Genomic DNA, 14839 nt, shown 5'->3' with positions numbered 1-14839 from the left:
GTCACTCTGGCCTTGTTTGTCCGGCGTACGTGCGTTCTCGATGGCCCCCAGGGAAGATCTTTTTGAGAATACTGGGTCCATTGAGAGGCGACATTCCATCAACTCTATCTAGTGTGCCAAGACTGAAGAGGCTCTCCTAATGAATTGGTCAAGAGTGCCTGCAACATACCCTGCTTCCGCTCCTTTCCTTCCAATTCCATTACGCAGCGGCATGTCAAAAAAGTTATTTCAGATAGCAGGGCTTCCATTAGAACAGAACTAACATACAGGTTACCTTTTACAGTGTCCAAGGGCTTAGAGGGGGGGCCCAGCCCAGCTTCGACCTGGCTCGAACGGGCTCAAACGGGCCCGCCCTTGGCCCGGGCTTTGCCCGGTGAGCGCCCGCGCGCGTCCCGTGAAGCGGGGGCAGCCAGGAGTCTTGTAGCGCTATAGCACCTGTGGGCGGGCTTGTGGGAGGACGCTGTTATCGCCTGTGCTCCTGGTCCTTGCAGTCCTTACTGCGGGCAGCGTCCAAGAAAATCGTCTCCTACGAGCGGCTCCCGCGAAGGGGGGCCGCAAGGAGTCTTGTAGCGCTGTAGCGCTTGTGGGCGGGCGCTGTTATCGCCTGTGCTTTTGGTCCTTGCAGTCCTTACTCCGGGCAATCAATCAATCAATCAATCAATCAATCAATCAATCACGACATTTGTATAGCGCGCTACTCACCCGGGCGGGTCTCAAGGCGCTGGGGGAGGGGTGGGTCACTGCTCGAACAGCCAGGTCTTGAGCTGCTTCCTGAAGGAGAGATGGTCTTGGGTTCGCAGAAGGTGGGTGGGGAGGGAGTTCCAAGTCTTGGCTGCCAGGTAGGAGAAGGATCTTCCTCCGGCAGTGGCTTTGCGGATGCGTGGTACGGTGGCGAGTGCGTAACTGGTCGATCGTAGCTGGCGGGTGGGCGTGGTGAAGGTCATGCGGTCATTGAGGTACTTGGGGCCCAGGTTGTGGAGAGCCTTGTGTGCGGGGGTGAGGAGTCTGAACGTGATTCTCTTGCTGACGGGAAGCCAGTGCAGGTCTCTCAGGTGTCCGGTTATGTGGCTGTGTCGGGGGATGTCGAGGATGATTCGTGCGGAGGCGTTCTGGATGCGTTGGAGTCTTTTTCGGAGTTTGGCGGTGGTTCCGGCGTAGAGGGTGTTCCCGTAGTCTAGTCGGCTGGTGACGAGTGCTTGGGTGACGGTCTTCCTGGTTTCCGTGGGGATCCATCTGAAGATCTTGCGAAGCATGCGCAGGGTGTTGAAGCACGAGGATGAGACGGCGTTGACTTGTCTGGTCATAGACAGGGAGGAGTCCAGGATGAAGCCCAGGTTTCGTGCGTGGTCCGTTGGTTTGGGAGCGGTGCCCAGGGCCGGGGCCACCAGGAGTCGTCCCAGGCTGAGGGTGATGATCCCAGGATGAGGACTTCCGTCTTGTCTGAGTTCAGTTTAAGGCGGCTGCTTCTCATCCAGTCGGCGACGTCTTTCATCCCTTCGTGCAGGTTGGCTCTGGCGGTGGTGGGGTCGTTGGTGAGGGAGAGGATGAGCTGGGTGTCGTCGGCGTAGGAGATGATGTTGAGGTTGTGTTGGCGTGCGATGGCAGCGAGGGGGCTCATGTAGACGTTGAAGAGGGTTGGGCTGAGTGAAGACACTTGTGGTACGCCGCAGATGACTTCGGTGGCCTCGGATCTGAACGGGGGGAGGCGGACTCTCTGGGTTCTTCCGGTGAGGAACGACATGATCCATTCCAGCGCTTTCTCTCGGATTCCGACGTTGTTGAGGCGCTTCACTAGTGTGCGGTGGCAGACGGTGTCGAATGCCGCGGAGAGGTCCAGGAGGATGAGGGCCGCTGTTTCCCCGTTGTCGATCAGGGTTCTGATGTCGTCGGTGGCGGCGATGAGGGCGGTCTCGGTGCTGTGGTTGGCCCGAAACCCGGACTGCGAGGGGTCGAGGGATCCGTTCGTCTCGAGGAAGGCGGCAAGCTGCTTGTTGACGGTCTTCTCGATGACTTTGGCCGGAAACGGAAGGAGTGAGATGGGACGGTAGTTCTTGAGGTCGGTGGGGTCCGCCGTTGGTTTCTTCAGGAGTGCGGTCAGCTCGGCGTGCTTCCAGCTCTCCGGGAAGGTGGCGGTGTGGAAGGAGGAGTTGATGGTGTCTCTGAGATGGGGTGCGATGGTGGCGTCGGCTTTGTTGAAGACGTGGTGTGGGCACGGGTCGGTTGGTGATCCGGAGTGGATGGTGTTCATCGTGCGGGTGGTGTCTTCGGTGCTGATCGGGGTCCAGTTGCAGAGGGTGGTGGTCGCGGGCTCTGGTTCGGTGGTAGGGTGCGTGGTCTGTGCGTCGAAGCTGTTGTGTATGTCGGCGATCTTGTGGTGGAAGAATGAGGCGAGTGAGTTGCAGAGGTCTTGCGAGGGAGTGATGTTGTTGTTTCCGGCGCCGGGGTTGGAGAACTCTTTGACGATGTTGAAGAGTTCCTTGCTGTCGTGGGTGTTGTTGTTCAGTCGTTCTTTGAGTGCCTTCTTCTTGGTGGCGCGGATCAGCTGATGGTGTTTGCGGATGGCGTGCTTGAGGGCGGTCCTGTTGTCTGTGGTGTGGTTGAGCCGCCAGGCTTTCTCGAGGGTGCGGCAGTTCTTCTTGGATTCCTTGAGTTCGTCGGTGAACCAGGGGGTTTTCTTGCTGCCGGGTCTGCTGGGAGGGTTCTTTAGTGGTGCGAGGGCGTCGGCGCAGGCGGTCAGCCACTTGGTGAGGTTGTTGGCTGCTTCGTTGGGGTCCGTTGTGCTGGTTGGAGTGTTCTGGCTGAGGGAGGCGGTGAGCTGCTCGGAGGTGATCTTGTTCCAGCTTCGGCGGGGGACCTGTTGCGGGTGGTGGTGGGTCGTAGTTCTTCTGAAGTTGAAGTGGACGCAGCTGTGGTCTGTCCAGTGGAGTCCGGTGGCGTGGCTGAAGGAGATATGCTTGCTGGATGAGAAGACGGGGTCAAGCGTGTGGCCGGCGTAGTGGGTGGGGGTGTTCACCAGTTGCTTGAGGCCGAGGTTGGCGAGGTTGTCCAGCAGGGCGGTGGTGTTTCTGTCGTTGTTGTTCTCGAGGTGAAAGTTGAAGTCCCCTAGGAGGATGTAGTCGGCGGAGGGAAGGGCGTGTGGGCTGATAAAGTTTGTGATGTCTTCGCTGAATTGTGTGCGTGGTCCCGGTGGTCTGTAGATGAGGGTGCCTCTGAGGGTGGTCTTTGGGTCGGTGTGTATCTGGAAGTGCAGGTGTTCGGCGGCGGTGAGGGTTTCGTCGGAGTTAGTCGAGATGCGGATGGTGTTCTTGTGTACGATGGCAACGCCTCCTCCCGTCTGGTTGACGCGGTCCCTTCGGGTGATCTTGTAGCGGTCCGGGATGGCTATGGCGATGTCGGGCGCTGAGGAGGCGTTCATCCAGGTTTCGGTGAGGAAGGCGACGTCAGGCGCTGTCGCGTCGAGCAGGTCCCAGAGTTCTATGGCGTGCCTGTGGACGGAGCGGGTGTTGAGCAGGATGCATTTCAGGTGCTTGCTGTTGGTGTTAGACTCGGTGGGGGTGGTGCAGGTCCGGTAGCAGGTGAATCGGCAGGCTCTGCAGGCGAAGGGTCCGTGGGTGCGCCTCGGGGTGGCGCGGTAGCAGGCAGGGTTCCGATCGGCATTGAGTGCGTGGAGGGTTGCGGCGTCGTAGGTCTGTCGTGTAGTCTTGCCTCGGCGGTGGGGGCCAGGGGTTCCGGCGCTGGGCGCGGTCCAGGCGTGGACGGGTGTAGACGGGCTTGCCTTTGGCGCACAATCGGCGCGTCCGCTGCGCGTGACCGCTGCGCGTGCGGGGAGGCATCATAAGTAGGGAGCCGGGAGGGAGGGTCCTCTGGGAGGCGGGAGCGGGTTGTCCAATCGGCTGACGGGGGGCGGGGCCGCATGGAAGGCAGCGGCGGGAAAGCGGGGACGCGAGTGCGGGCGGCTCAGCGGCGGCTGGGTCGCCTGCAGCGGAAGAAATGCAGGAGGCAGCGCCTGAAGGTCACAGGAGGCGGGAACGAGCAGCGGTAGGAGCGTGGGGGCTGCCTGGCCTGGGAAGGCACAATGGTCGCTCCCGAGCGTAGGGCAGGGTCCCCTTAAGAAGGGAGCCGGGAGGGAGGGTCCTCTGGGAGGCGGGAGCGGGTTGTCCAATCGGCTGGTGGGGGCGCAGGGAAGGCAGCGGCGGGAAAGCGGGGACGCGAGTGCGGGCGGCTCAGCGGCGGCTGGGTCGCCTGCAGCGGAAGAAATGCAGGAGGCAGCGCCTGAAGGTCACAGGAGGCACAGGAGGCAGGAACGAGCAGCGGTAGGAGCGTGGGGGCGGCCTGGCCTGGGAAGGCACAATGGTCGCTCCCGAGCGTAGAGCAGGGTCCCCTTAAGAAGGGAGGCGGGAGGGAGGGTCCTCTGGGAGGCGGGAGCGGGTTGTCCAATCGGCTGGCGGGGGGCGGGGCCGCAGGGATGGCAGCGGCGGGAAAGCGGGGACGCGAGTGCGGGCGGCTCAGCGGCGGCTGGGTCGCCTGCAGAGGAAGAAATGCAAGAGGCAGCGCCTGAAGGTCACAGGAGGCACAGGAGGCGGGAACGAGCAGCGGTAGGAGCGTGGGGGCGGCCTGGCCTGGGAAGGCACAATGGTCGCTCCAGCGTCCAGCGTCCAAGAAAATCGTCTCCTACGAGCGGCACCCCAACGTGTTTTCATATCTAGGGGTCCTCTTTGATAATACGGTCAACTGGGGTCCACTATTATGTAAAAAAAGGGGATGTTCACAGCGTGAATGCAGTGATTTTTTATTTTGCTTCCAAATTAGGGAAGAAACCCACTGGAGCTATGCTGCATGTCTACCAGGCTAAAAGCCTGGCTATTGCTTCATATGGCAGCGACATTTGGGGATACAACATGCGAGAATCCCTTGAAAAAACGGAAAATGACTTCCTGAAACTGCTTTTGTGTGTTCCACGTGGTACATCTAATTTAGTGGTCCATGAGGAATTGGGGGTCCCGTATGTAAAGGATGCACTCTCCTTGCGCCCACTGATCTATTGGTTAAAGTGCTAGCTGACCCCAGACCTCACCCTGACCCACATGATCATAAAAGATTGCATGTCACTTGACAACTCAGCTCGTATTTCGTGGCTGAGGTATGTCAAGGAAAATGTTGGCAGGTTAGGGCGGGGAGATATATTTTCTAACCCTGAATGCATTACTAAGAGAGATGTGGAGGAAATCAATAATGCCTTTTTGGCAGGTAGGAATCTGGATAGAGAGGCAAATGAGATACAGAAACCAAGTGTGCGGACGTACATAATGCTCAAAACAACCCCGAGAGCAGAGCCTTACCTTATGGGGTCACTGTCCACGCACGAAAAATTTCTTCTTACCAGGTTTCGATTGAACCTTTTTCAACTCCTGCTTGCCAGACCTAAATGTTTTACTACAAATAAAGTGGCAGCTCCCTGCGGCTGCGACGTAAAGTCTCCGCAGGATATGCTGCATTTTATGTTTTTATGTCAAATGTATGAATTTCCTCGTAAACGCTATGTGGTTCCTCTTTTAAAAAGACTGAATTTTAGGCAGGTTCGACCCACGTTGGTGTATCTCCAACTAATGACAGAGGAATGCTTGTTTTTTTTTAGGGTTTCCTAAAAGCAACCATCAATTGTAGACATTATATGGACCAGAAATGAGTGCTCCCGAGGTTTTTTAACATTTAATTTTTTTTCTGTTTTGGATGTCATTTAAATAATGCACTGTCATTTTTATTGTATTTTTTCGTGTAACTTTTATGGTTTACATTTTTAAACCGAATAAAGTTTTATTGATTTTAATTGAACATCCTGGGACCGGTTTTGGGGAATTACCCCGCATCAGCCAGGCTAGCTTGGATCCATTGGCACAGTGAGCCTGAAACCTACATCTGGGCATGCCTTGAGCAGTTAGGGCAAAAAAGCAAAAAACACACAAATGATGGACAGGATGAAGAACAAATCAAACATTCCCCCCCAGCCAAGAGATCTGGGTTAAATCTATCGTTCTTTTGCTCACCATGCCCCCCCAGTTTAGACCCAGCCATATGCAAATCAGTCTTGACCCTGCTCCTCATGGGAGCAGTCCAGCCGGGTCCTCCCTGGACCAGTAACAAGCATCCTGGGACCGGTTCAAAGGTATCCTCCCTCATGAGCCATGCCAGCTTGAATCCAGTGGCACAGTGAGCCCAGGACCAAAAAACGATGGCTTTAGACCAGATCTGTGACTGGGGGGTGAACGTTTGATTGGTTCAGCATTCTGTCCATCATCTGTTCTTTTTGAATTTGTCGTCCTAAGAGGGAAGAGTATGCCCTCACATGGGCCCGTGCTCGCTACACCACCAGATTCAAGCCAGCCTAGTTGATGAGAGGTAAAACCCTGAACCCTGTCCCAGGATGCTTGTGTTTTGGGCTAGTCCTAAAAAATTAAGTTGGGGGATTTACCAAGTTAGACAGTACGCAAGTTACATAATAGTACATGACATAACTCTACGTGCCTTCGCACATGGCATCACAGGATGTAACATCATAAGTATTGGCATCACAACCCATGACCTTACTGGAAATTACCTTACAAGAAGTGACATCAGATCTTAAGACCTCAAACATATGTTTAGCAGGTTTGTCATGAGTACATTTGAGCGCATTATAAGCTTTTCCAAATGAGATTTTGCATCAAGGTTGTGACAGAAAAGTGACGCAACTGTGACGCAAAATCTGGGCCTTTTAACACTTCTAAAAAGAAATTGTCAACAAGGAGAAATATGGCAGTAAATCTGTTCTGCTTCACTGCCATTGTACCTTGTTCAACACATTCCAGATTCATCAGCATAATGTCCAAGGGATTGCGACCATCATACCCTGAATGTTCACAAAATGCATTTGAACACTGTGAACCTCAGTGCAAGTGCCCTAGATGAGTGTGAGTATTGTAGTATTTATTTATCACTTCATACCACTATCGAGACCTCACTTTACTAACCCAGCACCTACCATAGAAATCGCCCAGCTGTTAGCGCACTGATTTTTGCGTGGGGGTGGGCATTCCTATCAGTAGAAACATCGAAATAAAAACAATGAAACGATTAAATGAAAAAAAATCTCTTTTAAAATGCTCCCAACTTTAGCCAGAATAATAAACAATAAATAAATATTAACTCCCCTCTGTCCACCGCGAAATTCTATGCAGAAGAAAAACTCGTCTGGGTATGGGTGATAAACTGCTGGGCAAAAAAAAAAATGTTTTTGCAGTCTAATAACCATGTTCTATTTTTTCTTTCAGTATTACAGTTGTTCAGCCTTAAGCAAAATAGCATCCAATCCTGAGCATCACGAAGCCATGCTGCACGTTGGTGACAGGTTCCTCATCCGAATGCTTTTGTCGCTGATGTCTTCCTCGGTAGACAAGGTAAAAAAAAAGCACTGAAACCTAAAGAGGTGCATGCGTGAAAGGAAAGAGAAGGGGGTCTTGTTCAGCTCTGGTACCTAACAATGATTCCACATATTTTACATTCTTCTATCCCTCTCTTGCCTTGTGTCTTGCCTCAATCGAAGTGCTTATTTGACTATTTTACATTGGAAATAAAATCCACTCATGGTGCAAATGGTTTTTTGTTGTTGCAAGTAACAACATTTACAGTACTGATTCGCAGAGCAACTTAGAGGGCAGAGTTACTAAGAACTTGCGAAAGCCTTGCGTGACACAAGTTGTCGCAAGGCAATGCAAGTCATATGGAATTTATAAAACCACCTTCCATGACTTTGTAAAGAAATGTAAAGCAACGCAGCGGCTTGTGTTGCTTTGCATTGTATTTTGTTTTTGTAGGGGTTCCATTGATGGAGCATGGGCATTTCCTTGCATCCACCCATTTTATTTGTTATAGTCCCCGATTTACTAACGACAGTAAACATGGGATTCCACAGAAAAGTGTTGCACCTACCATAAAGAGGCTATTACTTCCTCTTTCTATGCATAATGCATTCTGCATCACGTATAGAAAGGGGAAATGGCCTCTTGGGATTGTTTTTGTGCAGGAAGGTATACCATCCTGCACAAAAACAATTCTGTCTATAACGCAGGTTCCTTTACGGCATGGCTCAAGGGTTTCTGCGTGAGTGTTAGACAATACGCATTGCACCAGCACTAGGAGAAGTCTGAAGTGTGCTATATCTTTGTAGATATGGCTCCTTTCTGCTCTCTTCCTTTCACAGAACGTGATGCAGCAAGTTGCATTGTTGTGTGCATTGAATGAAATATTATTAAATCTGCCCCCTAGATTTTTTACATTAGATGGGTCGCCACGCTTTTCCGTCATACACATGTTATCTGCTGTTGGTACATAGGGCCTACTTGTTCTTCACCTTCGATACTGCTTACACTGTAATGCTTCTCTCTTTATTTCCCAGGCTTTATTAATTTGTCTGCTTCGGCTTCCAGCACTTCTCCTGGAAAGCTGTTCACTGCTTTGACTAAGCTTTCCAAGAAATTAAAATTTATAATCTTACCACTGATATATTGGGCCTCCATGCATAGGTTAACATTGCCAAATGCTTGAAACTGCTGCTGCTTTTTTTCATTCAGCAATTTGAATGTGCAGTTAACATCCATGCTCTGTTGTTCCTCCTGCATTCTTATGTTCTAATCTAGAGCCTCTACGAGAACTTAACAATTAAATTATAGTGTTTTGTGGCCAATGCATCATATTAGTATGAAGATGTGACTTCCTCAAAGGGAATACAAACTCCTCTGCAGCCGGTATTGCCTCTCCATATGCATGCCACGTTTTCTCTTCTTAGGCCACTTTCATACGGCTACAATTTGATGTAATTTGAATGATAATCTCACGCAGGCAATGTCTCCAGTGCTACAATAGTGCAGCAGAGTTCAAAGGCAGAGAAGCAATAAATTAGCAGCAGCAAGTTGGTAAATACAATTGATGAATGCACAGACAGACAGGTAGAGAAATAATATCAGATATTTAATTCAAATTGTATCTACGATGGTATTTGTTGTCAACCATGCTTTTTGTATTGCTTTGAGGCTACTTAAGACCAAAGGTTCTCCTTGCTTGTCTGGATCGGTGCCATAAACCGCAATGCTAGGCAGTGTCTTGTTAGTCAAATTAGCTAATAGTCCAGTGTTGAAGAGATGAGGCAATTTAGGTTATACACATTGCCTTGACAAAGCTTTGAGATGTTTCCCCACTGCTCCCAATCTATATAGAATAATGGACCTCTCATCAGCACCCTCATTTACCATTGCCTTGAAGAGCATTAACCAAGAAGAAATGTCACCCCTGTTTGTCACCTTTTTCTTGGCATATGAACTATTTGGCCTGAACCACTGTCATATGTCAGTGCGCCAAATTCTCCAGGTTATGAACTGAAGTTTAGCATTCTTCTTCGAGGAGAAGATAAGTAAGATCATCGAACGGATGAAAGTAGGGGACTCGGCTGGCCCGTTGGGGTGGATGGCAGGTCATCGTCAAATAATCAACGGAACGGGCCGGTGGGAATAAGCCATTAGATTAGGTGGCCCTCCTAGACCACTTTGAGTTACCCTCAGAGGAGGACTTTAATAAAGTGGCCGTAGGTGTTTCCTCAGGCTCGCCTATGGACCCCTTCCCTCATAAAATTTGGAAAGAGCTAGGACCCGAACTCTTCCCGATCCTCTGCCAGTTGTTTGGCCAATCCTTAAGTAGTGGATCGGTACCACTCCGCTGGAAGCAAGCAATAATAACACCACTCTTGAAGAAAACAACCCTTGATCCTACGTGCCCTAAGATCTATAGGCCCATTTCTCTCTTACTGTATCCAGTGAGGATCATTGAGCGCCTGGTGAGCAGGGCTCTCTCAAAGTTTCTGGAGGCTAACAAAAAGCTGGAGGATGCGCAATTCGGTTTCCGCCTAGGACATGGGACGGAGACTGCTTTGATAACTGTTTTGGATGACCTTCGAATGCGTGCAGACAGGGGACAATCAGCTATACTGGTTTTGCTGGACCTGTCTGCCGCGTTCAATATGGTTAATCATGCGGTCCTTCTAGCGAGATTGGAGGGAATGGGGGTTGTGGATGTAGCCCTGAGAAGGTTTCTATCTTATCTGGCCATAGACGGCAGCAGTGGCTCTCCCCCCCTATCAATCAGATTTTGTTGACCTTGGGCATGGTGTACACCAGGGTCCGCGATTAGCCCAATTTTATTTAATGCTTATATGAGTCCGTTGATAGCTATTATCAAGTCACATAATGTTAGTCTTGTGAAATATGCTAATGACAATCATTCTGTCACTGGAAGGGGATCATGCTGTCTCTTTAGGAAATTGTCATGCCTGTATGCAAGGAAAGGTACATTGGCTAAGAAATAACTCCATGCAATTTAATAGTGATAAAACTGAGATTTATATTGTGCGGTAGGTGAAGTGCCTTCCACACTTCCAATTGGCTTTTGGCCTATACCCAAGGATGTACCACTGGTACCCGCTGAGACGGTACGAAACCTAGGAATCAGCTTTATTGATAAGCTGAACCTAGAGACTCAAGTTAACAAGTTAACGGGGAGTAGTTTTTCTCTCATCAGAGTACTTCGGAAGATTCTTCCGATGTTACCAATTTAGGCCAGAGCTTTAGTGGTAAGGAGTGTTATTCTGAGCCGTCTGGATTACTGCAATGCTTTGCTTCTGGAGTCCCCTAGGTATCTGATTAGGAGACACCAGAGAATTCAGAACGCGGCGGCAAAGCTTTTGTTACTGAGACCACGACGGTCTTCAGCATCTCAGGCCTTGGTGGACCTACACTGGCTCCCTGTATTACAGGGGATACAATTTAAATCACTCTGTATTGTCTTTAAGGCGTTGCACGGGCTTGGGCCTAAACAGCTACAGAGCAAATTTGGCTGGTATGCTCCTACCCGTAGTCTCCGTTCTTCCTCAGCCAACCTAGTAAAAATACCAAGGATTTAAAGAGCAAAATCAGGAGGAAGAGCATTCAGTATAGCAGGCACACAGTTATGGAATGGTCTTCCCACTGAACTGAGACAGGTGCAGGACCTGCTGCTGTTTCGTAAGAAAATAAAAACTTGGCTCTTTCACAGAGTATAAGCATTTCAACACAGCTTGACTCTTCTGCAGCACATCTTGTGGTAGTGTACGTGTATCTCAGCACCAGGATGCCTGTGTGCTTTACAAGTATGAATAACAATAACAATGAACTTAGCATTTATCCTTCAACTTGCAGCTTGTTTGCAAGTTAACTATTAGAGGCAGCCTTTGAAGCTGAATTTATGTAGTTCTTTTCTATTTTCTCAGCTATGTGTATCCGGCCACCTAGAAGAACTTTCTAAACTACCAGACATTGGGGTATGGCCAAGATGGCAGCCGAGTGAGACGTCCCTCTCCATCTCTCCGGCCCGCTGCCCATATCCGCTGCCATAGACTAACATTTCTACCCTGCTGCAGCTGCCGGCGAGCGACTGAGGTGTGGAGGGTGCTGGGCTGCTCTGGGGCCCCTTTGGGTTCCGATCTGACACTGGGAGCTGGCAAGTCGAGAGCGGCCCATGAGGGAGAGTGCCGACCTGGACAGACCTGCCTGCAGCGGCTGCTTCGCCTTGTTCTTGCTGGTGGCAGCGAACTGAAGAGCGCGGACAGCGGTCTTGGCTACTGGACCTACATAAGTCCCAACGGAAAGGTGTGAGGGGGTCACCGGGACCTAGTGTGCACAGGCCCACTGACAGAATACGGCCTGGATGGAAAGAGCCACATCTGGTGGAGAGGGTGATCCGGGCAACACAGGGCCTAAAGCCAGCCTTGCCCGTTTGAGGCGGAGCACACTGACAGGGGTTACTGATGTCCGGCTGTGGTGAAGGAGCAGCTGAGGGCTCACCGTACACAGGCGGAACCCATGGCACCTGCGCACCAGGTAGGTGATATGCGCAGACCAGGAGGGGTGGCCTTGTGGTGGAGGCCTGCAGGGGGGGGTCGGATTAGGGCTGCCTGGGCCGCGGGGATTGCTTGAATCAGGGGCCTAACCCACTGTAGCTTGCTGAAATGGAGCTCAGGGCAGCTTGCCTGGTGGACAGCACTGACCTGGCTAAGGCAGAGAAATGCAGCAGTGAGCCCCTAGCCCTTCTGTCCGGATCAGGGGTATTGCCCCTAAGGCAGAAGGCAAGGACCTCTCTGGCTGTGTCGCAGATCTCTTCTGCGCAGTTCTTGATGTGCCCCGACCATTGAAATAAAGATGAACTGGGCTCATCGAGTTGGCACTCCATGAGCAGAAACAGCCCCACCGGCTGACATCCTGATCTGTATATACGATGTCCAACTGAAGTAGGACATCCTACACAAGGCCCAGGAGAAGCAATCCATCACCTTCCGAGATCAAAAACCCACCCTTTTTCAGGAACTGGCGACATTCACTTTGCAAAAGAGATGTGCCTTCAGACCAATGCCCTCCTACCTCAAGAACATCAGAGTGCCCTACTCATGGGGGCATCCTTTGTGCCTCATTTTCAGCTGTGGTCGCTGGAAGAGACATGCAAGGTGTTGGATATTGACCTATCAGCTGAAGGCATGGCATCCCAGAATGCCCTGACCCGCATGGCTGGGGGGCGGCTCAGTGGCGTTCTCATGGGTTGGGGAGAAGATCTGCCCGCCTGGATCCAAACACGATTGCCAAGGCCTAGCAAGCTGCATTGGACTCAATTCCTGGGGCATTAGCTAAAACGGATTCTTCTAACACAGCAGGGCAAGTATGATTGCAGACTGCACGGCGGTGATTGGGCGGGGTGACAGGGGAGTGAGACCACGATTTGACCCCTTTTATTGACACTTGGAACTTTAGAACTGTTCCTCCTTTAACGGAATGCATATGTTTTCACGGCTACTATGACGTGAGGCACACACTGCAGTGTTGAACTCATAGAGGTACAGCATTGTCTCCCGCACCACACAACGGGCGCCAATTTGGACAATTGCTGGCTCTTCCCTATCAGGTGATGGGGCACACTCCTCTCAGGGTTCTTTCCCTTAATGTGAAGGGTCTAAACAGCCCAATTGAGCGTAGAGCGGTCCTATCCTATCTGGAGGACTCAAAGGCTGACCTTTGCCTTCTCCAGGAGATGCACCTCCTTCCACAGGACTACTACAGGTTCCGTCCATGAGCCTTGCCTCATCAGTTTTTCTCCTCGGAACGCACTAAAACAGCAGGGTGGCTCTGTTGGTGGCTCGTACCTTTAAGGGGGAGATCAGTTCGAAGGTAGCAGAGGTCAGGGATCGCTTTCTGGCTTACTGACTCACTCTTAACGGCTGGTCCTTTGTTTTAGCCTCCATCGACACCCAAACGAGGGCAAAGAGGCACTCCTAAGTGCAACTTTGCCGGATGTTTTTCACATTCCTGTACGGAGAATCTTGGTGGGGTGACACTATAACCTAGTCCTGGGCAATGACCTAGACAGGTCAGCGTGGAGGCATGGTCAGGCTGGAGCATTAACCAAAGAGGGAAGCTGGTGGCTCAAGGACCTAGGGATTTTTGATATTTGAAGGACACTTCACCCACACACTCATGACTGCTCTTACTTTTCCCACACACAAAAGACCTATGCTAGGCTAGATCACTTCCTGGGCATGAAGGACATTCTTACTTTTACCTCTGGGGCAGAGATCCTCCCTGCGGCGTTGTCAGACCATGCAGCTATAACGTTGACTTTGTGCTGTCGGATGCGTGACACTCTATTGCTGCTCCCTGAGGTCGTACATCAGATTCACAAAAACATCTCTTACTACTTAGCCCTAAACGACTCCCCTGATATCTCAGTTGCAATGCACTTGGAAGCTCTCAAGGAGGTTGCATGTGGGGTACTCATTGGCATTTCACCCACGGATAATAAGGCACATAGGGAAAAACGAGATAAATGGTCTGGGTGGGTGAAAGAACTGTAGGGTATACATCAGCGCACAGGTTGTCAGCAATTGACTGGCGCTCAAGTGCAACTGGCCGTCATCGACCTCGATAGAACTGAATATGCTGCTCTTCATTTGCGCCACAACTTTTACGTCGGGGTGACAGGGGCGGCCGCCTCCTAGTCAACAGGCTACACATTCAGCAGCAGAAGATGGGCGTCCACTCACTCCTTGATGCAACAGATGGGGGCACAGATCACAAATAACACGCCCATCGCAGATGCATTTATAGATTGGTATGCAGACCTATACTCTGGTCAATGTCTGGAGCCTGCAGATGGCGCATCCTACCATGTGAAGTCACACACGTCCCCCTTGCTTCCGACCATATAGCCGTACTGGATTATGAGATCCGAGTGGAGGAGGTAATCTCGGCAAAACAGACTTTAAAGTTGCGGGCCCGACAGCGTCTCATCCATATTCTATAAAACATTCTGTCAAATCCGCGCCCTTCTCCTAACATGGCTATTTAATTCCTTTTCAGCTCCCGTAGTTATTCCCTCCTCCATGCTAACAGTTTTGGTGTCAGTCATCCCTAAGCAGTATAAAGATAAACATTTATTCGGTTCATATCGGCTAATCTCTCTACTGAATGTCGATCTCAAACTATTTACTTGTTTCCTAGCGTCTAGACTAGGCCCCTGCTTGCCGTCCATGTTAGACCCAAATCAGGCGGGTTTCATTCCCCAATGCCAAACTAGTGACAACACGTAAAAAAGGCCTCCGTTCTACCCATCTCAATGTAGCAGTCACCCGGAAAATAAATAGGGCAAGAAACGGCAGCAGGTAATTTGTCTACAATGTGGCTAGACTGTGGAACGCAATCCCCCTCTTCCTTGGAGCTGTAACCCATCTGCTTCC

At 51.0% G+C, this 14839-nt stretch overlaps 1 protein-coding gene across 1 annotated transcript in view; it reads left to right on the top strand.

Moving 5' to 3' along the window:
• Window positions 1–14839, top strand: part of LOC144761766 (uncharacterized) — a 638918-nt gene that overhangs the window by 394628 nt on the left and 229451 nt on the right. The window contains exon 7 of the mRNA XM_078647014.1: window positions 7308–7433. Within this exon, the coding sequence (XP_078503140.1) occupies window positions 7308–7433 (126 nt within the window). The remainder of the gene's footprint in view (window positions 1–7307; window positions 7434–14839) is intronic.

The sequence above is a fragment of the Lissotriton helveticus genome, chromosome 6 (assembly GCF_964261635.1).
Source record: "Lissotriton helveticus chromosome 6, aLisHel1.1, whole genome shotgun sequence".
NCBI classification, from domain to species: Eukaryota; Metazoa; Chordata; class Amphibia; order Caudata; family Salamandridae; genus Lissotriton; species Lissotriton helveticus.
Note: the sequence above shows the minus strand (reverse complement) of the source record. Positions and strands in the feature narration are given on the sequence as shown.